The 25,276-nt window shown below is 37.2% G+C and overlaps 2 protein-coding genes across 2 annotated transcripts in view; one reads left to right on the top strand and one right to left on the bottom strand.

The window, feature by feature from the left end:
* Positions 1–4,725, top strand: part of LOC306852494 (protein phosphatase 1 regulatory subunit 16A-like) — a 34,409-nt gene extending 29,684 nt beyond the window's left edge. Inside the window, exon 11 of the mRNA XM_079389377.1 lies at positions 3,905–4,725. Within this exon, the coding sequence (XP_079245503.1) occupies positions 3,905–4,390 (486 nt within the window). The 3' untranslated portion in view covers positions 4,391–4,725. The remainder of the gene's footprint in view (positions 1–3,904) is intronic.
* A 9,559-nt stretch (positions 4,726–14,284) lies between these two features.
* Positions 14,285–25,276, bottom strand: part of adam11 (ADAM metallopeptidase domain 11) — a gene marked incomplete at its 5' end in the record, with an annotated part of 70,652 nt that continues 59,660 nt past the window's right edge. Inside the window, 6 exons of the mRNA XM_079389113.1 lie at positions 14,285–14,478; positions 14,981–15,071; positions 20,153–20,267; positions 21,278–21,446; positions 22,576–22,695; positions 22,821–22,926. Coding sequence (XP_079245239.1) covers positions 14,430–14,478; positions 14,981–15,071; positions 20,153–20,267; positions 21,278–21,446; positions 22,576–22,695; positions 22,821–22,926 — 650 coding nt within the window. The 3' untranslated portion in view covers positions 14,285–14,429. The remainder of the gene's footprint in view (positions 14,479–14,980; positions 15,072–20,152; positions 20,268–21,277; positions 21,447–22,575; positions 22,696–22,820; positions 22,927–25,276) is intronic.

Raw genomic sequence — 25,276 nt, 5'->3', positions numbered from 1 at the left:
CAGGTAATAAAACAAAATAACAAGAAATAGCCAATAACCAATGTACAAAGCAGCAAAAAAATTAAAAATTAAAAATACACAATATATAATATATAATATAGGCGACTATGTATGTACAGGTCAAGTATGTGCAAATTAGAAATGAGAGAATAAAAATAAAATAAGTGAGTGTGGTGAATGGATAATGAATTAGTTGTGTGTTCTACATTTATTTATTGAGTGTTCATGAGATGTATTGACTGAGGGAAGAAACTGTTCCTGTGTCTGGTCGTTCTGGTGCTCAGAGCTCTGTAGCGTCGACCAGACGGTAACAGTTCAAAGAGGTTGTGTGCTGGATGTGAGGGGTCCAGAGTGATTTTGCCAGCCCTTTTGCTCACTCTGGATAAGTACAGTTCTTGGAGAGTGGGAGGGTTGTACCAATGATTCGCTCAGCAGTCCGGACTACCCTCCGTAGTCTTCTGAGGTCAGATTTGGTAGCTGAGCTGAACCAGACAGTTATTGAGGTGCAGAGGATGGATTCAATGATGGCAGAGTAGAACTGTTTCAGTAAGTCCTGTGGCAGGTTGAACTTCCTCAGCTGGCGAAGAAAGTACAACCTCTGCTGGGCCTTCCTGACAATGGAGTCAATGTGAATATCCCACTTCAGGTCCTGAGAGATGGTGGTGCCCAGGAATCTGAATGACTCCACTGCAGTCACAGTGCTGTTCATAATGGTGAGTGGGGGGAGAGCAGGGGGGTTTCTCCTGAAGTCCACGATCATCTCCACAGTTTTGAGCGTGTTAAGCTCCAGGTTGTTGAGACTGCACCAGACAGCCAGCTCCTTAACCTCCTGTCTGTAAGCAGACTTGTCACCGTCCTGGATGAGGCCGATCAGTGTGGTGTCGTCTGCGAACTTCAGGAGCTTGACAGAGGGGTCTTTAGATGTGCAGTCGTTGGTGTAGAGGGAGAAGAGCAGTGGGGAGAGGACACAGCCCTGAGGAGCTCCAGTGCTGATGGTTCGAGTGCTGGATGTGAATTTGCCAAGCTTTATTAACTGCTGTCTGTCTGTCAGGAAGCTGTTGATCCACTGGCAGACGGAGGTGGGGACGGAGAGCCGAGTTAGTTTATTTTGAAGGGTTTCCGGGATAATGGTGTTAAAAGCGGAGCTGAAATCCACAAACAGGATCCTCACATAAGTCCCTGGCCTGTCCAGATGCTGCAGGATGAAGTGCAGTCCCATGTTGACTGCATCATCCACAGACCTGTTTGCTCTGTAGGCAAACTGCAGGGGGTCCAGTAAGGGTCCAGTGATGTCCTTCAGATGAGCCAAAACCAGTCTTTCGAATGATTTCATGGCTACAGACGTTAGGGCCACAGGTCTGTAGTCATTAAGTCCAGTAATTTTGTGTTTCTTTGGGACGGGGATGATGGTGGAGCGTTTGAAGCATGAGGGGACTTCACACAGCTCCAGTGATCTATTGAAGATCTGTGTGAAGATGGGGGCCAGCTGCTCAGCACAGATTTTTAGGCAGGCTGGTGACACACCATCTGGACCAGGTGCTTTCCTTCTTTTGTTCTTCCTGAAGACCTGGCACACATCATCTTCGCTGATATGAATTGTAGGTGTGGGGGAGAGAGGGGTTGCTGGGGGTGTGAATGGTTGTGTGGAGGGGTGTTCTGGGCGGGTGTGGGGTGATCGTTCAAAACGACAAAAGAACTCATTTAAGTCGTCTGCCAGGTGTTGATTCTCCAGAGTGCTGGGGGGTGGTGTTTTGTAGCTGGTGATGTCCTTCAATCCTAAGCACACTGAAGCCGGATCACTGGAAGAGAATTTGTTCCTGAGCTTGTCAGAATAATTCCTCTTTGCCACTCTGATCTCCTTTTCCAGTGTGTGTGGGCCTGTTTGTACAATACTTTATCCCCCTTTCTGTGAGCATCTTCTTTGGCCTGACGGAGCTGTCTGAGTTTGGCAGTGAACCATGGTTTGTCATTGTTGTAGAATAGATGAGTCCTGGTAGGAATGCACATGTCCTCACAGAAACTGATATAAGATGTTACAGTCTCTGTGAGCTCGTCCAGGTCATTTGCCTCAGCTTCAAAAACAGTCCAATCAGTCAGGTCGAAACAGGCTTGTAAATCCCGCTCTGTTTCGTTAGTCCATCTTTTAACAGTTCTTAATACAGGCTTTGCAGACTTAAGTTTCTGCCTGTAGAATGGAATAAGATGAACCAAACAGTGATCAGAGAGTCCTAAAGCTGCTCGTGGAACAGAGTGATATGCGTCCTTTATCGTTGTGTAACTGTGATCCAATATATTACTGTCTCTGGTGGAACATGTGATGTGCTGTCTGTATTTTGGCAGTTCACGGGAGAGATTTGCTTTATTAAAGTCCCAGAGAATGATTAAAACAGAGTCCGGGTGTTGTTGTTCACTCTCTGTGATCAGATCAGCGAGTTTCTGTAAAGCTGTGCTCACGTGCGCTTGCGGTGGAATGTAAACACTCACGAGAATGAACGAGCAGAACTCCCGCGGCGAATAGAGCGGCTTGCAGTTAATGAAGAGCGTTTCTAGATCTGAACAGCACATCTTCTTTAACACAGTTACATCTGTACACCACCTCTCATTGATGTAGAAGCACGTCCCTCCGCCGCGCGATTTCCCCGTTGATTCTGTGTCCCGATCTGCTCTGATCAGCTGGTAATTAGGCAGATGAATCACGCTGTCCGGTATGTCGCCATTCAGCCAGGTTTCCGTGAAACACAGAGCAGCAGAGTTAGAAAAGTCCTTATTTGTCCGGGAGAGCAGAAGGAGTTCGTCCGTTTTGTTGGGTAGAGAGCGGAGATTCAACAAATGGATGCTAGGTAACGCCGTTCTAAATCCGCGCTTACGAAGTTTCACGAGCGCGCCGGCTCGCATTCCCCGTCTGCGCCTCCTGTAGCGTTTGACCAGAGCTACGGCTCCACCAACTACAATGTCCAGCAAAACGTCCGAAAAATCAAAAACCGGTACAAGATTTTGTGGTGTGTTCTGCCGAATGTTCAGCAGATCATCCCTGGTAAAACTGATCTTATTTGAAAAACAAAAAACAGGAAAAACAATACAAACACTGAGGAGCAACGCACAATAGCTGCCATCAGCGGCGCCATTTTGTTTCGCCAAATATTGACGACCTTGCTGTTCTGGTGAGGGGCGGAGCAATACTGAAACACCGTCTAAGCTGTTTACCAATCACAATGTACTGGGACAGCTAACCAATCACAACACATTTCGTTTTTCGGAAGGTGGGCCTTCATCAAACCCGGAACTAATCGAGTGGTTTGTGTCAGGCTGGGGAGAAAGGTATTGTAATAATGTAAATTATGTGAAAAATAATGCGATTTTCGAACCACCAAGCATGAGAGCATGTTCTAGTACACCCCCAAAACAAAATCAAGACTTTGTAAAAGAGCATAAGAGGACCCCTTTAATGATTTAGCCAATGTGGGCCCAAATATTTGTGCATGTGCAACATAATGATTAATTAGCTTATATCTTATGAACGCAATGTTCAAACGTCACTAAGCTTGGTGCGAATGGACAAAAGGAAATTCTGAGCAAATATGGCAAATTTCAGAAATTTCCATTGCTAGGGAGTGGTATAACTAAAGAAAAACCCTATATGTGAACCTTGTGTTAGCAGAAATACAACTGTATACATGCGATCAAAAGCATCTTTTTTTATTTACACAATCAGTTTTTGAAATTTTCCATTTTCCAACTGCTGAAAATAGCTGCTTGTGGCTATATTGAGTTTAGTACTTTTGCAAAGAGGAGAATGACCGTGTAAAGCACAAACTTAATTTTGTTTTGTTGAGAGCCTCAATTATGTTTTTGTCTTATGACTTGGCCATCCTTGGTGAATTTTCTTGTCCTTTCTTTGCTTTAGGTGTCCGGTTCTAATGCAACCCCTGTTCCTCCATTAGAGGTCAGCGAGGTAGAAAATGGAGCTCAAGTTTTGGGGAACGGCAGCACGGCTTCGTTTTTTTCCTCACTTCCAGGAGAACTCCAGGGTGGGGGCCGCATGGATCGCAGCGCCTCCTATCAGCTCACTCCAGCTTCGTCTGCTGCTGGCGGGGACAGCATGAACAGAGAGAGATCTCACCACACGCTCGCAGATCTCAAACGCCAGAGAGCAGCAGCTAAACTGCAGAAACATCCAGCACCTCCTATACCCCTGTCTGCAGACCCTCAGGATGAGGTTGTTCCTGAAGGACTCCAGGGACCGTTGGAGTCTCCTGAATCAGTACAACAGGATGTGTCCCCCAGTGCAGTGTACTTTACACAAGCTAGTGGAGATCCACCTCTGCTGAAGCTAAGAGCACCAGAAGAGGACACGACTAATACGAAAGAGCCATGCTGTGGACTCATGTAGAAGCAGCGGACAAACATGTTTGGTTTCATGTGATTGTGCAGTTCCTGCGTACTACGTGGACAAACTAGAATTATAAGGCAGGTACGTGGAACTGGATTTTGTGTCCAAGTCACGCTTCCTCTCACAATGGCACATAGACAGAGTGAAGTCACGTTTTCAACACTAATATGAATGCTTTCTGAATGGATAACACAAGAAATCTGAAAAAAGAAGACCAAAGTGCCCACATTTAGAAAATTTCATGGATTAATTGCATTATTGCAGTATTTCAGTCTTTTAAGCTCATATCATTTTATTTTAATTGGTTGTTATGGTCATTAAAGTTTCAAAGTATTGACTCAATTGTTCAATACATAGAGAAAAAAACTGACGCCGAACACTTTACTTGACCAAACATTCAGCAATATTCATTTGCTGGATATATATATATATATATATATATATATGTGTATATGTGTGTGTGTGTAGAAGTACTCATCACAAAAAGCACATTTGAATTGCACTGATCTAAATAAAATTGCATTTCATTAACAGTTCTGCTGCGATCTTACAACTAGCATGCTTGCTCTTGTTCTTTATTCACACCTGGTGGCACCATTTCATGATGATTACTGCTTTCAACAAACTCGTATCCTAGCATATGTCTACATTGTTTATTGCCTTTGAGATTGAATTTAAACTAATTTGAATGCAAATAAATAATTTATAAAAAGACGCACAGAGGTGCGTGTACCTTCAGATAATGTTTTTCTTCTTACCTTCTCAATTACATTTTTATTTTTGTTCATCTCACTTTGTTGTAATGTATCAATAGAAACAATAAAAGTAGAGTAAATACTTCTTGGTCTGAATACCTTCTGGCAATTTTTTATTGAAAATCTCAAATTCAAACACCTAATTTTTTTTGTTTTGTTTAAAAACAGAAAATGAGAATTGAACTTTGTTTTTTGTTTTTTTCATCTATAAAAATGAGGTTACAGCTTTAATATTTTACTCACATTGTGGATTAGTAGCTGGATTCTGACTTCTTTGATAATTTAATAATAAGAGGGTTAGTTTCTAAAATATATTCCAAAATATAATTTGTAATATTCAGTTAGACTAATTATTGTAATCTTAATACTCCTGGATTATATCTAACACTGGGTTTTACATCTGAATCTGTGCTGAAATGCTCCTCAGATTACATCATTTTTATTTATATTTTTAAAGCAACTGTATTCTGATTATCAAAGACTTACCAAGGAACATAATGCACTTAGACACATTTCAAATGATAAACTGTACACGCACCATTTCATGCATTTCATTACTCTCCAGTCCAGCTAAATTCATTTTCATTATGACATGCCCACAGATACAAATCAAATATTTAAGCTATGAACTTATTTTTTTTGTCTTTTTTTTTTTTAAACCAATGGACCAAAAAAAAAAGAAAGATTCAAGATGAATTTTCTTCTTTGAACTCAAATTTTTCCAATAAAATTGCCAGAAAGAATGCAGACCGAAAAACTTTTATTTGATTTTAGTTTGTTTTCGACTGAAACAAAGTGATGGAAAAAATGAAAAACTGATAGGCCTATGAAAACGTAATGAATGGTTTATACATGTTTCCATTTTGAAGACAAAACAAATTATCTGAAGGTACACATAGCAACTGACTAAACTGCTGCCAGGATCAAATTAAAACCTTACAGCATTACTCCATTATTCTATTCTATTCTATTCATTTTTAATTTTTTTTTAACCATGACAAGAAAAAAAGGACTCCCAAAGGACAGACATGCATGTTTATTTTATAGATCACGAGATTGTGTAGAGATTTTTTTTTTTTTTTTAAATGGTCAAATAAATGTGAATACGTTTTTAAAACATTTTTATTTATATAAATAAACATCTAAATAAATATCTAAAATATTTTTGCTCCTGCTACAGAAACATCTAATTAATTGCAACTATATATGTGTAATTAATGTTTTCAGGCATGAAAAATGAGATATTTTGAGAAACTATAGCCGTATAAGTATACAAATATAAATTCCTGACCACAGATTCAGTTTATTTTAAGTTACGGTGCAAGTCACTGGTTAAGCTATTTGGTTAGTTTGATATTTTCCGTATGATAGTGCAGGTTGTGCTCAATATTCATTGAGATTTAAATAGAATGAGTGATACTGGAAATACTGTTCTTGTAATGATTGGTAGAAATAGATAAATGACTTTCAAAAATATCTTAAGCTTTAGCACTTTGACATTTAATTTACAATCTATTTTTTTTTTTTTTTTTTGTGAAAATGGACATTTTTCCCATGAAAGTTCATGTTTCATGTTTTCCATGCAAAGTCTTATAGGTGTAAAATTGTTTACCTGTTCTGATCACATCAAGTGCTCTAGTTCTTTGTTCTTCAGTCTTAAAATGTCAAGAAAAAGTGTGTGTCCTAAATCCAACTACAAGAGAGTTTTGCTCTACGAGGTTTGGCTTAGTGACTTTTTTTTTTAAAGTTAATAATAATAATAGCAACAATTCAGCAACATCCACTCTGTGTTTTACATGCATACGCATAACTTTATCCACTGGAGTCTCTTATTGTTTCAAACTTTGGTCTGTAAAATGCTTGAATTGATTTCATTGATCTTTTTTTATTTATTTAATGAACTTTGTAAACATTTTGTGTGATGATGTTCTAGATATGTTAGGATGTATAGACTCAATGAAAAGCAGATGCTAAGTGACATTGAGATTTATGAATCTCAAATATTTCACATATATCAAATATCCTGATCATTTGGGAATTACATATAAGCGACTTTATATTCTAGAAAATTCTTTATATTCTGTATAAAATTGATATTCCAGAATGTGACAACTAACATGGTACTACAGAAACTCAGCTGAGTAATTTCTAGGTGCAATGGTCCATTTGAATGCTGAAGTCTATAGATTTAGTATAAATTGAGAAATGCTTTTTCAGGGTTATTTATTTTGGCTTTTTTTTTTTTTTTTTTTTGTATATTTGAACTTATATCTGAAATATCTCTGGACTGTGTAATCTGGACTCTACCATGATACACGTGCACATATTTCATCTTGATATCAGTGTTTACTATAGAACAGCACGTTTCCATTAAAAATTGCCTTAAATGTAAAATTCTGTTTTTTTGGACATCCATTTTGTACATTACTCTGTCATCTACGTCCTCCGTTAAACTGAACACTGTTATCTGTAAATATATTAAGAGACTAAACCCAGGTTTGAATAAAATGCACTTGCATACTGAAATTGTTATAATTCAGTTCTTGAGAAATGATTCCTGTTTAGCCTGAACAGGATGTAGTTTTCCTGTTTGGTGTATTGGCATTTAATGTCCCCTGACAACGTCTGTAGTCCCATTTAGCCCGCTTAGTCACTTATCCAGGTCAGCGTTGAAAAATGGATAGATGGGATGCATGCTTTGTCCTTGTTCACGTTTTCTCACACACCCTGAATGCTTGGCTAATTGAATTCTCCTCCCCTTATTCAGGAGATCCTCCCAGTAACTATCATAAGTCTTCAGTGATTGGCTCATCAGGAATGGTCCCAGTGGGACTAAAGAAAGGTGGCTTTTTCCACATACTTAAAAACAATGCAAGAAATGTTCAAGTCTTTCTTTATTTAAGCTTAATAACTTGCAAGTGTCTTGTCAACATTCCCAGTGGGTTTTTTTCCTTTAAGATTAAAAAAGAATTACATTGCATCTCTCTCTGAGAAAAAGAACAGAAATTAGATGTTTTCAACATTTCACTCATGCATGCTGAGTAGAATCTCTTTTTATATGGCAATTGAGAGGACAAAATCAATGATGTCTCAGTTAGTTTCAGCTTCAGATGAGCTTTTACAATATTTACACAGTCTCACACCCCGGAAGACATTTCTCCAGGAATCCTCGTGTTTTTATGGCAGTTGTTATACACAAATATACAATAAAACATTGCTACTCTTGAATGCTCTTGAAGGTTTATAACTACATATTGATACACAGTAGATACTTGTATTTGTGAAATTTGACAAATCATGACAAAAAATAGTCTAGAACATTTGTTTTTCGTTACAAATACATTTAGACCTTTGCATATAGACGATAATAATATACATAAAGAAACATTGTTCTGCTCTGTTGCTGTTGGCATGAATTTCATCGTTTACAGCTGATACATTCTGAGAAACTCTCATATTAGTGACAGAAACATTTTTCAAAACAAGCTTTGATTTGCTGGCAGCCTGTTCACCAAGCAAGTCGTGGAAAGAAGAAAACTGCTGTTATATTTTTTCCCTTCCACAGTGCTTATTGATGTTATTGAGATGTTAATTACAAACCACCAGAAATCAGATAGAGTTGCATCGAGGAAAATTCTTATTTGCAGTGAGCTTTAGCTGAACCTGATTATTCAGATGTCATTCAATCTATCAGTCAAACAGACTGAAAATGACTACAAAGTATAATATTTCAGTAATAACTCTTTAGACATAGCAATCTATAGTTTAAAAACACAACGGAGAAAATTGCTAAAACACTGGAACTCAGTGAATGAAATACACAGTGATTGGAATGGAATGTGACTGAAGGCAATATATTTCAAATACGGTATCAGCTACGTTAATAGATTGTCCTTAATAATTCCTCTCAGCATCTATCAGGTTGGTGGTTTGCTAACAGAAGAATATCAAAGGCTCAAAAACATGCAAACCAAATGATCAATTGCCTGAAACGGGGCTGAAGATGTAGGTTGGAATGTCCCATTCACATTACAACAATAAGAAAAAAATAAATAAAAATCACCCAGTAAGAATGTGTGTAATTCTTTGGAATCTTGCACATGCTCTATATTTGGTGTAGATGTGTGATCATGTATTTAAAGGATCCATTATATTTACATCATCAGAGAATACATGTATGTATATATATATATATTTACTACATATAATTTTGCTAATAGATCCAATTTTTGCCTGTACTATAATTCAGAAGCTTACACATGAGCAAATTTACCACTGAAGTCATTTTTGGAACAGGCTGATCATTGGTGAATGTAACTCTACTGAAGTATAAGGTAGTTTTGAAGGCACAAGAAAATACGAGAAAACCGAACTGAACTAACAAATATTGCAAATTTATCTTTACTTGATTTGACTAAAATTAAAGTTCGCAAGGATACTTTTTTAAATTAGTATGATGAGACTATTTGCAAACCTGTGGCCGGGTGTAGTGTTTGTATGGAAAAGCACACATTCCTGCTGATCATGTAGATATCCCAAACTCATGAGATCACCATTAAATTAAGTATCATTCCTCTTCTACAGTATTTTTTCATTTTTAAAAGTTGAAAAGGTTAAAAATGCGTAAGTTGTAATTAAAGTAATTCTACAAAAAGGTACATTAGACTTACAAATATGCTCTGGGGCTAGGTCTCATTCTCTTAAACCTTATTTAGTATAGTCTGAATATTTATACAACGGCATGAACAGGTCTCCACTACGCCTTAGAAATAAAGTGCTAATGTTAGCCAAGAGAGACTTCAGGTTAGCTTACATGAGGGGGTCAAATCTCGCTTATATATATATATATATGCTGCATATAATGAATTCAATTTCTAAATTAAATCAATCAGAAAATCACAGAATTCTTCAAATCCATTGCTAATACCTACTGTTTCCCCACCTTTCCTTAAGGATAATGTAATTTAAGAACTGGATTTTGTTAGTTAAAGGGATATTATGAAAGTCTAATAATATCATTTCCCACATGTACAATTTGAGTTTGAATTTTTGCATCTGACATTATGGTGACATGAAAATGTACATCAGAGTTGAGATGGCCCAGTCTGACTTTGCATTTTCTGTGTAAATGAAACGCTGCCTCTGTGCCTTGAAGTTCACCGATATCAATACATTCAGTGAGTGTCTTGTTTCTTGCTGGCTGTGCATGAGAATCAATAGGCAGCATGGAGCTGATATGTTGTTTCTTGCGATTATGATTTATGAGTAGGGTCATTCTTGGTATTCGGTGCCTTTTGTGTCCCCAATAAAGACTTTACGGCCTTAAAATGTTGAGTAATATACATTTGAATAATTTAGTGCCAGATACGCTTTTAAATGGACAAAAGGGATCTGGATTTTTAAAGATATACACAATGTCCATACATTAAAATCATTTTCGTCTTTAAAACCATTGTTCACTTGTTTCTATAACAGGGCATGAATGCTTCAATTTATTTGTAACACTTTATTTTGATAGTTCAATTTATATATGTTGACTATAAGCAGAGCTGGGTAGTAACTGATTACATGTAATCTGTATTACGTAATCAGATTCCAAAAATCAAGTATTTGTAATTACATTTAAAAATAATCAGACTACAATGGCTTTTTTTTATTGATTACATGACTAGTGACGTGTTCCTGGCTGCACAGGAGTTTGGGAACCTTTGACGTAATGTAATATTCAATGCACTTGATTTTGTTAAAAACAATGAATGGAATATTTTCTTTTTCTTGTATTTTTATATTTTACCGACCTTAACCCTAACCTGACCTATTTGCAAAATCATTTATAGTTAGTAAAATGTCTAGTGTGGCCCATAAAAATAAAGTGTAACTAAATCATTAGCTTGAACTTGATTTTTCAAATGTTTTACATCTCCTTATGATAAAGGAGATTTCCCCTCAAAATGCTTGCTTCTCTCTGAATGTAAATCTAATTTGGAAATGTTGCAGTTGTTTTTATTAAAATAATAATGTAAAACCATTTCAAACGATAAAACATTGATCCATACGTGTCGGTATAAAGTCCACTTTTACATCGGGCAGTAGATCATAAAGCAAAAAAAAAAAAATCACTTAGTGCACCTTATATAAAAATGATTGGAAATATGTCTTTGACTATTGTGGTTTTGGTTTGTTTTACCCATTTCGACTGTATATTAGAGTCAGTACAACTTTGTTTTAATTCTTAACCCCAAAAATGTATTTGTGCTTTTATCTGACTGTGTTCTTTATTTCTACAGTCAAAGGGAAAAATAGTGCTGTCATATACATTATATACATATATAGTTATCCTCAGCTCCGTGCATTCAAACGGTGTTCCACTTATGCTTAAGATTTACAAATTATATATAATGCATATTTTACTAAAATGACCTTGCCTTGCCTCACTCATGTGCTTATGAAAAGTATAACTACATTAAACACATACAAGCAATGCCTTATTTTATGTTATGTAAAAGTACATTCATAAGGTTATGCATGTTTTTGAACTATTATAGATGATAGTAAAAGCAGCAAGATTATAGATATAAGACTAGCATGAAGGTAAACATGGAATACTAGCAGACATTCCATTGCAAGAGAATACATTGTTTTGGGATTTCCACTGGGATGTCTGTAAATTCTTCCTCTAAACTGTTTGAGGAAGACAAGACTGTCTGTCTATCTGCACGGAACAGAGAGTACTTAAAGTCTAGGCTTCTCAGCGCTAAAATGAATGGTCATGCATAGTGACTGTTTTGATTAATGTGGTAGCTCTATGATTAGAAACACAATTAGTAAACTGAAATTAGATATAAAAATGGAACTGAAAATTCTGACTTGATTTATATACCTGAAGTGAAGTGTGTCAAGCGCCATGTCTGAATATGCAGATGGGTATCTGCATATAGCGCATTGAGCCGGATTGACTATCTTCATGATGCTTTTCTGGCCCTTTTTCGGGAATTCGACAATGTGAACTTCTGAACATCTCTTGTGCTCCATGAAACGGAAAGTCATACAGGTTCGAAATGGCACGAGGGTGAGTAAATTATGACTTTTTTTCAGTTTCTGTGCTGGGTTTATAGGGCCAAATCCCATTACAAATTGCCCACATCAGTAAAATCGAAATCAGTGTAAAAGTATTACCATGGGATGTACTGGAGTGTTTCTAGGCAACAGGTGACAGGCAGTAACAGGAAGTCAGAAAGACAGGACAGTGTGACACTGGAGTTTGGTGAGAGAGCGGAAGACATCTGTGGTCTCTTCTGTTTCCCTCAAAGTTTAAAGAACACTGTGCAGAAGCACAGGAGATCAGATGACATGCTTTATCCCCCTCCAGATCTGAAGAATAGACACAGAAAAGAGGGAAAATAAAGGAGAAGAATCAATATGTTAAATGATACAACTCACTACGCATTGTTTGTATTCTTTATTTGCCTGTAAAATGAAGGCCATATGAGTCACTTCTAATGAAGACGTAACTGAAGCAATTATGTGATTGAAATGGCAAAGGTCATTTCAATTTTGCAGTTAGAAAAAAAAATTAATAGACTTGTGCTGTAATTTAAAGAATTGCTGTAAAAAAAGAGCCAAAAATGCAACCATTGCTCATTGATTGAGAATTTGCTTACATTTTTCTTTAAAAAAAAAAAAATCTTTTCAACTATAATACTTCTAACAGGGTGGAAGGTAAAGCTGAGGACACTAGAAAAACCTATCAAATTATTATAAATTAAAATGAGGTTTTTATTAAAGAAAGAAAAATGAAATAAAATGTGTCTTTTTTCTTAATAAATGTGTAAATTGTGTTATTTCAGAATCTTTCATTCGTTCAATATGATCAGGAAAAAAGTACACTGCATAAAAGGAATGACTTGCCACATTAAAGTATTTATTATTTTATATTTTAAAATAATATTCTGCAATATTCTGCAGAATATGGATGGGTGAATATTATTAAAATAATATTCTGCAACCAAAAATCAAGCATGAAGACCAGTTGTCAAATTGAAACACTGAGGGCTTAGTATTTTACAAAACCTGATGGTAAAATGACAAATAGATTTGAGATTATTGCATAGCAAAGTTTACACATTGATGTAGAGACAAGCAGTGTTCTGCCCTCATAAAGTTAATATGAGCAAAAGGGTTTTTGCTATTTCTTCTTTTTGTCTGTGAATTCACAAAAATCTAGCTTTTATTAACATTTAAAAAACATTATTAATCTTCTGTTTATTAACATTTTCCCACCAAAATGTGTATCACAATTATAATTTATAAACCTATTCATTCATATGTTTTTTCATTTTGTAGAAAAATATGTTTTAGTTGCAAGTCAAGACTTGCACTTAACTCAAATATAAAGCCATACACAGGCTAAATTTTATCATCCATCACTATTGGGAAATACAGGAATATAATGATTTGTGATAAAAGTTTGTTAAGCAGCACAAATCAGAGAATGGCTAAACAGAAAAGAGTTCAACGGTTAAAATGCCCATGTCTATGGACAATGATCCAAAGCACACGTGGTTCACTGCTCACATAATGAAGGTTTTGAAGAGATGTTGTATAGAGGAATGGTCTCAGATCTCTCACTTTATGTTCATCAACCTTACTACACATGATAGGATAAGACTTTCATGGCAAAGAGTGGCTGCAAAATGAGAGAATGCCCTCTTTTAAGTGTGGAATATAAATATTTCTGTGTTAATCATCATAAGTTTCCCCCTTTTAATTATTTTACTTAAAATAAAGGTTAGATTTTTGTGAATATTTTGAAAGGATCATTTGAGATATTATTTGCCCATATATATCAAGGTGTATTTGTGGAGGAGGCTGTATTAGCCTCAAATATCTTAAAATTACAAGATAATTGATATAAAATCATACTCAATTAGTGCTTAATAATAGTAGTTTAACAACAACAATAGCATTATTATAAATACCAACTAAACTGGTATTTTCATACAAAATTATTTTTCTAATAATGTTGTTTTACTAACAACAACAAATGTCCATACCTCAGTTAAACATGCCAATGTTATTGTACTGGTAATCAAAAAAGATGTGCATTCTAACTCATGTGATGGAGTTTGGGAACAAATGTGATGAGTATTGATTGGTGCACTGAAATGAATTTGTATCAAAGGTAATGCAAACATTTAAAAATAAATAAAATAAAACTTAATGGACAGACGGAGACGTGAAAACAGCTGGTGCAATGTGTGTTAGGTGGACATGGATGTATGACATCACATCATGTCTTGTTGGGCAGGGTCATACCTTCCTCTTCTGATATTTCTGTTTTCAAGAAACAAAACAGAGAGAGAATAAATGGATTTAAATTATGCAAAAGTAAATGTCACATTAGAAACTGTGCTGCATTTCCCATAAAAGTAAGATCAAGACAATTTACTGCAGCCTATAAATAATAGGGCAATGCAATCAAAAAATATTTTGATTTTAAGTTTGCTTTGTGCATGGCCGTGTAATCAGACTTATCAGAGAACAACTTATTGCATTTAACTCTACACAGTTTAGCGTGGAGGAAATACTTTAAGTGAGTTGCGTATGTCAAAAAAGATACATTCCTTGGTCAGGCTTACTTTGTTTGCTTTCTAATCTCGTGTTTCAGAATTATTATTTTTGTTAAGGAAAAAATTTTTTTTTTATAAACCCTTATAGAACCAAGGCTGCCGAAAAAGCAGGAAGTCACTGTTGTGCTCTTTTACAACTGAAATAAGAAGTGAAGGAGGACAATGGTGCTCAAACTGCTTTTTTGCAGTAACTGTGGATGTCTTACTTGAAGCCCCAGCCTGTTCCTCCCAATACTATAGCTGCCAGCAGTATCGCTCCTGCTATTGAGCCAATGATGATATTTGTACCACTCGGACCTGTGGACAGACAGAAAGCGAACAAAACACATGCATTTGTCATTGGGTTTCAGTTATATTCTTGTCATATATTTTTAATCATGATTTTGTCATGAGCTTTTATTTTAAAGTTTAGTTTTAGTCTAGTCTTGTTTCTTTTCTTCCTGTTTCCTGTATTAATGGATTTTAGCTTTGACTCTAACAGTGGGCTAATGCTCTCTGGAGAAGGAGGCTGTGACATCTTGTGGTAACATTTTGGTTTGACACTTATAATTATTTGTCTCAACAATTATTTGAGCTTCTAACCTATGAGAATCTTAGAAATGACTGATTATTTTGCATATGCTTATAAGTTAGTGCTTCCTAAACGTTTTGAAATCAAGAGACTCCATTGTAGTCAATTTTTTCATGACACCCACATAAATAAATGAAAGGTTTCCACATGAGCACACAGCATGGGACACACCAAAAGTCAAAAACTCCAAAAATGTGACAAAAAGCCAATTGTGAACCCACTGATAAGCCACTTGACCGATTTGTTTTCCACACAGATTTCCTTGTTATATTTCTAAACCATAAAAGTGCTGAAGCTAACTGAAAACTGATTAAACAGTTAAACAATTCCATTCCAAACACAGGCAAAGAGACGCTGGTCCAACAAAAGCCGAACACCCGTGTGACTGAATCGAGTACAAAGCATCGTGCTATGCTCTCCGACGCACAGTAAGAGCCGCTAAACACAGATACAGAGAGAGAATTGAGTCTCATTTCCAGCTCAATGACTCTTGACGTATGTGGCAGGGACTGAGGACCATCTGTGCCTTCGGAAACAAATCCTCCGCGGAGGTGAGAGCAGATCCGTTGCTAGCCGACGAGTTAAACATCTTCTACGGCCGCTTCGATTGCAACAGCGGCGGCGCGACTCTGCCGTCCAGCGTGTCAGGAAGCAGCAGGCAGAGCAGCGATGATCCTGTAATCACCGTGTCAGAGGATGAGGTTCGGAGGGCACTAAAGAAAGTGAACGTCAGGAAAGCAGCCGGACTTGATGGGATAACCGGCCGTGTTCTGAGGTCTTGCGCTGATCAGCTCGCTGGTTTGTTCACTTCTATCTTTAATGAGTCCCCTGCTACCGCCGTGGTTCCCACCTCATTCAAAAAATCCATCATTATCCCTGTGCCAAAGAACAATAAACCCTCTTGCCTGAATGATTATCGCCCAGTTACCCTCACATCTATAGTCATGAAGGTTTTTGAGAGACTTGTAAAGAGCCACATTTGCTCCTCCATACCTGATACTTTGGACCCTCTTCAGTTTGCCTATCGCCCAAACAGATCCACTGACGATGCCATCTCTCACGTCCTCCACTCTTCCCTCACACACTTGCACAGCAACAATGGGAATTATGTAAGGCTGCTATTCATTGACTATAGTTCAGCTTTCAACACTATAGTCCCCATCAAGCTGGCTTCTAAACTCACAGACCTCGGCCTAAACTCCTCACTCTGTGACTGGATTCAAGACTTCCTCACCGGCAGACCTCAAGTGGTGAAAGTTGGCCAGTTCACCTCAAACTCCATCACCCTCAACGTAGGAGCCCCACAGGGCTGTGTCCTGAGTCCCCTGCTCTACTCTCTCTACACACATGACTGCATGTCCTCTCACAGCTCCACATCTATTGTCAAATTCGCTGATGATACTGTGGTTCTGGGCCTCATCTCCAACAACGATGAGACCGCATACTTGGATGAGGTAGAGAGACTCACATCATGGTGCCAGGACAACTGTCTCTCTCTGAATGCGAGCAAAACTAAAGAGCTGATCGTGGACTTTAGGAAGAGACAGGAGCAGCCCTACACTCCTCTTATGATCAGTGGGACCCCTGTGGAGAGAGTGAGTAGCTTCAAGTACCTCGGTGTAAACATCTCAGAGAACCTGACTTGGACTACACACATCCAAACACAGGTTAAGAAAGCCAGGCAAAGACTGTACCATCTGCGACAGCTGAGGAAATTCAGGGTCTCACCAGCAATCCTGAAAACTTTCTATTCAGGGGACATACAGTTGTGGTCAGAATTATTGGAACCCTTGGTAAATATGATCAAAGAAGACTGTGAAAATTAACCTGCTTTGTTAATCCTTTTGATCTTTTATTTAACAAAATCACAAAAAGCTAACCTTTCATTGGATAATAAGAATTTAAAATGGGGGGAAATATCATTATGAAATAAATGTTTTTCTCAAACACACGTTGGACACAATTATTGGCACCTTTTTATTCAATACTTTTTGAAACCTCCATTTGTCAGTTTAACAGCTCTAAATCTTCTCCTATAATGCCTGATGAGGTTAGAGAACACCTGACAAGAGATCAGAGACCATTCCTTCATCCAGAATCACTCCAGATCCTTTAGATGCACAGCTCCATGACGGTGCTTCTTCTCTTCAGTTCACCTCACTCATTTTCTACAGGGTTCAGGTCAGAGGACTGGAATGGCCAGCAGAAGCTTGGTTTTGTGCTCAGTGACCCATTTTTGTGTTGTTTTTGAGGTTTGTGTTTGGATTATTGTACGGTTGGAAGATCCAAACATGGCCCATTATAAGATTTCTAATAGAATCAGTCACTTATTGATTTTTTATCTGTTGTTATACTACGGGGCCGTTGAATGCTTGAATCTGATTGGCTGACGAACGTTCTGAGGTGTGCAATTATTTTCAGGGAAACGCACGGCGAACGTAGTTCCAGGCAGCTTTCTTGACCGCATTACAGTTCCATATCACTTCGCATCGTTGTCAGCGCTGCCCTGACGATTTTATCAGTTAGCCTAGTGTAGCAACTTAAAGGCTACACATGACATTTCTCACTAGCGAGGTAATAACAGCGCTGCATCTTAAAGCAGACTTACAGTTTAGAGACGGTGCTTCAGAACACTGTTGAGGGACACACAGAGGTAGCCTAATTCATACAAGCTCTCTCTCTCTCTCTCTCTCTCTCTCTCTGTTTCTCTTTCTCTGTGTCTCTGTCTCTCTCGCTCTCTTTCTAATAACTTCATTATTAACTGCATTAGTCTGCTATCAACGGCTCAAGCCTCCATTGCCAGCTTTAAAATGACGTTTTGGAACTAGCAAAAGAGTCGTTGGATGAGATGCGGAAGAAATAATCCTACTCACAATAGCGATTTAAGTAGAAAAACCGGACGAATCCCTTGAAATATATAATCTGATCGATGTCTTGAGGTGTGGCAACCGTAGTATAAGCGGAATAATTGACTCCGGACCGTTGAATTATTAGAAAAATAATGCACACCCGAGGTGTAACGGCCACTCCGCTTCGCGTCGGGTGTGCATTATTTTTCTAATAATTCAACGGCCCGTCGTCAATTATTCCTTACGTATTTGATAGAATCCATGATGCCATGTGTCTGAACAAGATGTCCAGGACCTCCAGCAGAAATATAGGCCCACAACATCACAAATACAGCAGTATATTTCATTGTACACATGGGGTACTTTTTATCCCTGTGTTCACCAAACCCATCTTGAGTGTTTGCTGCTAAAAAGCTCATTTTTTAGTTTCATCTGACCATAGAAGCCAGTCCCATTTGAAGTGCCAGTCCTGTCTGATAACTGAATATGCTGGAGTTTGTTTTTGGATGAGCTAGGAGAATTTTTCTTGAAATCCTCCCAAACAACATGTGGTGATGTAGGGGCTGTTTGACAATTTTGTTTTAAGGTTTTCTGACCCCGAGACTCAACTATTTTCTGCAATTCTCCAGCTGTGATCCTTGAAGAGTCTTTAGCCACTCAAACTCTCCTTCTCACCGTGCATTAGGACGATATAGACACACGTCCTCTTCCAGGCAGTTTCATTACATTTTCTGTTGATTGGAAATTCTTAATTATTGCCCTGATGGTGGAAATGGGGATTTTCACTGCTCTAGCTCTTTTCTTAAAGCCACTTCACTAATTTGTGAAGCTCAATTATCTTTTGCTGCACATCAGAAATATATTCTTTGTTTTTTCTCATTGTGATGGATGATTAAGGGAATTTGGGCTTTGTTTTCCCTCCTATTTATATTTCTGTGAAACAGGAAGCCATGGCTGGATAATTTCATGTTCATAATCACCCTAGAGTGCTCAAAATTGTGAATATGAATGGGAGTATACTTTAGAGATATTTTACTCTTAAGAATTTCTAGGGGTGCCAATAATTGTGTCCAACGTGTGTTTGAGAAAAACATTTATTTCATAATGATATTTCCCCCCATTTTAAATTCTTATTATCCAATGAAAGGTTAGCTTTTTGTGAATTTTTTAAATAAAAGATAAAAAGGATTAACAAAGCAGGTTAATTTTCACAGTCTTCTTTGATCATATTTACCAAGGGTTCCAATAATTCTGACCACAACTGTAGAAAGTGTATTGACATAGAAATTGTGTATTGATAGAGAGTTGTGCGCTTAGCTGAGCGCATCTCAGGGTCTGCTCTCCCCTCTCTGCAGGACATCTACCTCAAACGCTGCAAAAGTAGAGCTGTCAAAATAGTCAAGGACTCTAATCACCCTGGTAACCATCTATTCACTTTGCTTCCATCTGGTAAACGCTTCCGTAGCCTGATGGCAAAAACTGAGAGACTTAGGAGGAGCTTCTTCCCCCAGGCCATCAGGCTCCTAAACTCTAACTCTGTATCATAACATCACTTGACTCCATGTAAATATCACTATATCAATAAGCTATTCATAATTTTTCTCAACCTCATATTGCTGCTATTTAAATACCCTGTACAACTTTTTTGCTCATTCTTTTGCACATTCCTCTTTATTACTATTTAAGTCAACAACACACTGACCTGCACATTTATATATATATTTATATTTTTTATATTTATATTTTTAATCTTTTATTTTATTTTATTCTTTTATTTTTTTCTACTTTTCTTTTTCTTCATATTTGTATTCTACATAATTGCACTGTCCTTGGAGCGGACCTGACCTACATTTCACTGCTGGTTATACTCTGTATAATTGTGATACTGATGTAATTGTTATACTCTGTATATAACAAATAAAAAATCCTGAATCTTGAATCTTGAACGTGTTGGGAACCTTTGTACTTCTCAGGACCGTCTGGAGGCTGGGGGTCTGGAATAGGGTCATATACACTGCAGTCCTTGCCAGTGTAGTCTGCGTAGCAGATACACTTCACCTCATTACTGCACGTCTGAGACAGAGAGAGAGGCAGAGAATGCTATAAGCATAAAGCTGGAAATAAATACCATGGCTCATATACACTACAGTTTAGCAAATCTATCTGGACTGTCAAAGGTTCAGTGAGAAATACGGATGTAAGACAATTATATTAATCTGTCACATGGTGAACAGAGTTAACTCTGTCAATTAAATCACTGCTTATTAAATTTGGAAAATATCAGACATTTTGACAACCAGCTATTTTTCACTTAAAGGGTTAGTTCACCCTTGTGAACTCACCTAGTTCACTAACTTGTCCTGGCTCTTTCAAGCTTTATAATGGCATGGGTGGGTATTTTTTATTTAACAGTCCAAAAGTAGTCAAATAAAGCGCATCCATCCATATTAAAACACGCATCACATGGCTCCAGGGGGTGAATAAGGTGAATATGGATATTTGTCTTACAAAAACACATCGATTCGCTACAGGAGGCCTTTATTCATCCCCCAGAGCCATGTGATACACGTTTTAATATGGATGGATGCGCTTTATTTGACTACTTTTGGACTGTTGAACAAAAACACCCGCTCATGCCATTATAAAGCTTGAAAGAGCCCAGACAATTTTTAATATTAACTCCGACTGGATTCACCTGAAAGAAGAAAGTCATATACACCTAGGATGCTTAGGTGAGGGTGAGTAAAAACATGGACTAATTTTCATTTTTGGGTGAACTAACTCTTTTAAGAAAAACGATTGTATCTCCTTTGTTTTTGAGTATTGTTTACGCTTACTTACAGCAAAACTGACCATTATCTAAATCCCTTAATTTCTTTCTCAGAGCATCAGACTTTTCAGAGGTTTTTAGTCTTTTCAACATTCTGCATCATTTGATCATTTTTCATTAATACTTCAAAAAAAATGCTTACTCGTGCTTTGAACAAAACAGACCAATATTTAAAAAAAGGATAAGAGAATATATCTTATATAAACCCTCAAAACAGTATATGACTGTGATTTATCAAAAAAGAACAGTTCACCCCATGATCAGAGCACACATGAGAAGAGGACGACCCGGGACAGGATGACAGGTTGAAGGTGGTGACCGGCAGACAGCGATGGTCCAGGCACATCATATTCGGACCACATGGTGTGCCATCCTCCACGTACCCGAGATCAGTGCCATCTTCTAACACTGCATGACCCCCACTGAACACAAACAAACAACAGCTCAGTTTTACACACTAATGCACACTGTAAAGTAGGGATGGTTACTTGGAGCTCCTTCCTTTAAACAGAATAAAACAGAAGGGTCTGGAGGTTAAAGGCCCCGATATACTTCAAATGAAATTGAAGAACGAATTGATATGACGTCATTTCGAACAAAATCAGGCCGAAACGAAGTTCGTTTTGGTAGTTCGAAACAACTCACCAAAGTGAACTTTCTGGGCAAGTTTGTTTTGGCTCATAAACACCTTTGAGCTATAAATGGTCCGTAGCGATTACGCAATCGGTGGATGTGTTCTGGAACTCCACCTTGTTTGATGCGCAATTTTTTTTCCTGGTTCGTTTCTCATTCAACAAAGGTCAGGCAGGAGAACAGCATCTCCAAGTCACTAGCAACATAAATACACTGTGTCGAATAGCTGAGTTGCCACAAATATATCCACACCTGTACGATCACTCGCAGAGAGATTTTAAAGATTCAGAGAAAGCATTTAATTCCTAGAAAAAAATTGTAACAAAGCTTGGTGTCAACGACCCAGAGTTACACAAAAAGCGACATAGAGAAACATCAGATGCAAGTTTCCCTACGCCATGAAAAGAATGAAATGAAAGAGTACAGATATAAGGTAGCAAGTACCAAATACATGTGTTTCAAATAAATGTTACACCATACTTATGCTGTTTCTGCTGTTGTTGTTTTTTCAATAAGCGAATTCAAATGGTATACAATAAATCAAATGCCAAAAGGGGCCTTTAAGGCGTGTTTAGACTCGTGGCAGTTTGTAACCATTTCAAATTAATTTTTACAATCTCATCTGTATGTTTTTTGCTTTTTGCCCTCTGATGGTTAGATTTAGAGTTTGTTTCCATATGAATCACATTGTACAAATTCATGAGAAAGCAACTCATAAAGTATTTGCATCCTCATGAGATTGGGTTATTTCTTAAACTAAAATAACTATTTTTAAGACACTAATGGTTTGAGGTGCTGCAAAAGCAGTGGCCAAATGCAGCAGTCAAAGTCCTAATTTAATTTTAACCAGCATCTTGATTTCCAGTAAAAATATCTGAACATAATTAACTATACCCAAGAAAAAATGTATGCATTTACCGACAATCCAGGTACTTGTTCTGATGGTAGATGGTAAGACTTGTGATTTCTCCATTTAAGTCTCCATACCGTGGTTTTGCTGTGATATTAGTGCATAATAAAAATCCGCACAACACATCCCTATGAAAAAGCACAGAAATAACAGGGAAGACAGACAAAAAGGTAAAAAAATGAACTTTCCAGCAAAGGGAGAAATAATATCACTGAAAAGGTTAAAACAGTGTTCTGCTTGTTTATATACTCACTGTTTATTGCACTGAATCCAGCTGTGTGAGCTACTGTCCTGACCGCAGCTGCCACGCTCCGTACCTTCAATGTTCAGCTTCTCATAACACATGCGATCTGCTGCATCTAATAACACACACAGTCAAATAAACCAAGCATTGAGCATGTGCTGTTTTAGTATTAGAATTAAACAAGAGATATGTACATGCACTTAAACTATAGTAGACACTATACTGTATGCCCTGAATGTGGTTGACAGCATTTTTTATGTCTTGAAAAGAATTTGTGAAGTTTCTATTTTTCTACAAATATTACTTAAAACTTAATTAATTGCAGAATTAAATATGAAGTTGATGCTTCGTGGATCTTTCTGTCATTGTTACACTTTCATTGTTTTTCATTTATTAAACCTTACTATACACTGGGAAAAAAATATCACAGTAAATTTACAATAAAACTACCAGCTGTGGTTGCCAGAAACTGACCGTAAAAAAAATGGTGACAATGTATATAGCATATAGGTGCCTGTATATTTTACAAATAACCATATATGTCATTAAGTAATATAATGTTAATATGCCAAGTCACTTGAACTACCAAAAACTAAACTCTTTATATAAAATATAAATATGTGTCAGGTAGGTACAGGTTTTTCCTGTAGCATTTTTATAGTATTTTCTGTAAAAACATTTTTCTGTAAAAACATCTTTTACAGTGAAGCATTTAATCACATTTAAACAAAACATGATAAAAACAATTCCTAGATATTTCAATGTGCAGAATATTTTATTGTAGTGATGATCTTAGAAGTTTAATGTTACTGCTGACAAAGTAGTGACCTGTAAATACCAGGTTTGTCGTGTCTCAGAGACATATTTCTTAATTATTTACTGTATTTTGATATTCAATTATGATTTGATTTGACATAAAACAGCCATAATTGTTCATGTACAAAAATTTATTTTAAAATAATTGATATGTTACACTTTATACAGTTGTGGTCAGAATTATTGGCACCCTTGGTAAATATGATCAAAGAAGGCTCTGAAAATAAACCTGCATTGTTAATCCTTTTGATCTTTTATTTTAAAAAAAAATTACAAAAATCTAACCTTTCATTGAACTAAAACAATTGAAAATGGGGGAAAATATCATTATGAAATAAATGTTTTTTCTCAACTACATGGACACAATTATTGGTACCCCAAGAAATTCTTATGAGTAAAATATCTCTGAAGTGTATTCCCATTCATATTCACAATTTTGGGAATGAATGGGAATGGTGATTATGAACATGAAATTATCCAGCCATGGCTTCCTGTTTCACAGAAATATAAATAGGAGGGAAAACAAAGCCCAAATTCCCTTAATCATCCATCACAATGAGAAAAATCAAAGAATATATTTCTGATGTGCAGCAAAAGATAATTGAGCTTCACACATAAGACGCTGTGAAGTGGCTTTAAGAAAAGAGCTAGAGCAGTTTTCAAGAGCAATTCCCATTTCCACCATCAGGGCAATAATTAAGAATTTCCAATCAACATAAAATGTTATGAAACTGCATGGAAGAGGACGTGTGTCTATTTTGTCCTAATGCACGGTGAGGAGGAGAGTTTGAGTGGCCAAAGACTCTTCAAGGACCACAGCTCGAGAATTGTAGAGAAAGGTTGAGTTTCAGGGTCAGAAAACCTTAAAAAAAATTGTCAAACAGCCCCTACATCACCACATGTTGTTCAGCAGGGTTTCAAGAAAAATTATCCTCGCTCATCCAAAAGCAATCTCCAGCATATTCAGTTGTCAGACACGACTGGAACTTCAAATGGGACTTGCTTCTATGGTCAGATGAAACTAAAAAATTAGCTTTTTAGCAGCAAACACTCAAGACGGGTTTGGTGCACACAGGGTCCTGGACATCTTGTTTAGACACATGGCATCATGGATTCTATCAAATACCAACAGATAAAAAATCAACAAGTGACTGACTCTGTTAGAAATCTTATAATGGGGTGGAGGGGGAGGGGGGGGGGGGGCATCGTAGAGCGGACACGCATTTTGGCGAACTCCCATGACATTAGTTCAAATATTCGGTTAACTTATATTTTCACTCAGTGAAATCATTCTGCTTGGTTGGAGGGCTGTGCCATGTCTTTAGATCAATATTTTTTTAAAAGGATCTGACAGAATGCCCAAAGCTAAGAAGATTGCATCGAAAAAGTTCTACTATCAGTGGCGTTGAGTAGGATGTTAACATGGACGACGCGAGCGTGAATAGTCGTGAAGAGGAAAGCTCCAAGTCCAACTTTGCTCAAGCTTTGGACAAATTAACCAAAAACATTACAAAGGTAATAGATGAGAAAGTAAATACTGTCCTATCTGCGATAAACAATCAAACAGTTCAGTTTCAGGCCTTGGTCGAGCGAGTGGGCGAGGCGGAGGAGCGGATTGCCGGTGTGTAGAATTCGACCGAATGCCTGCA

Source organism: Barbus barbus (genome assembly GCF_936440315.1).
Source record: "Barbus barbus genome assembly, chromosome: 32".
NCBI classification, from domain to species: Eukaryota; Metazoa; Chordata; class Actinopteri; order Cypriniformes; family Cyprinidae; genus Barbus; species Barbus barbus.
Note: the sequence above shows the minus strand (reverse complement) of the source record. Positions and strands in the feature narration are given on the sequence as shown.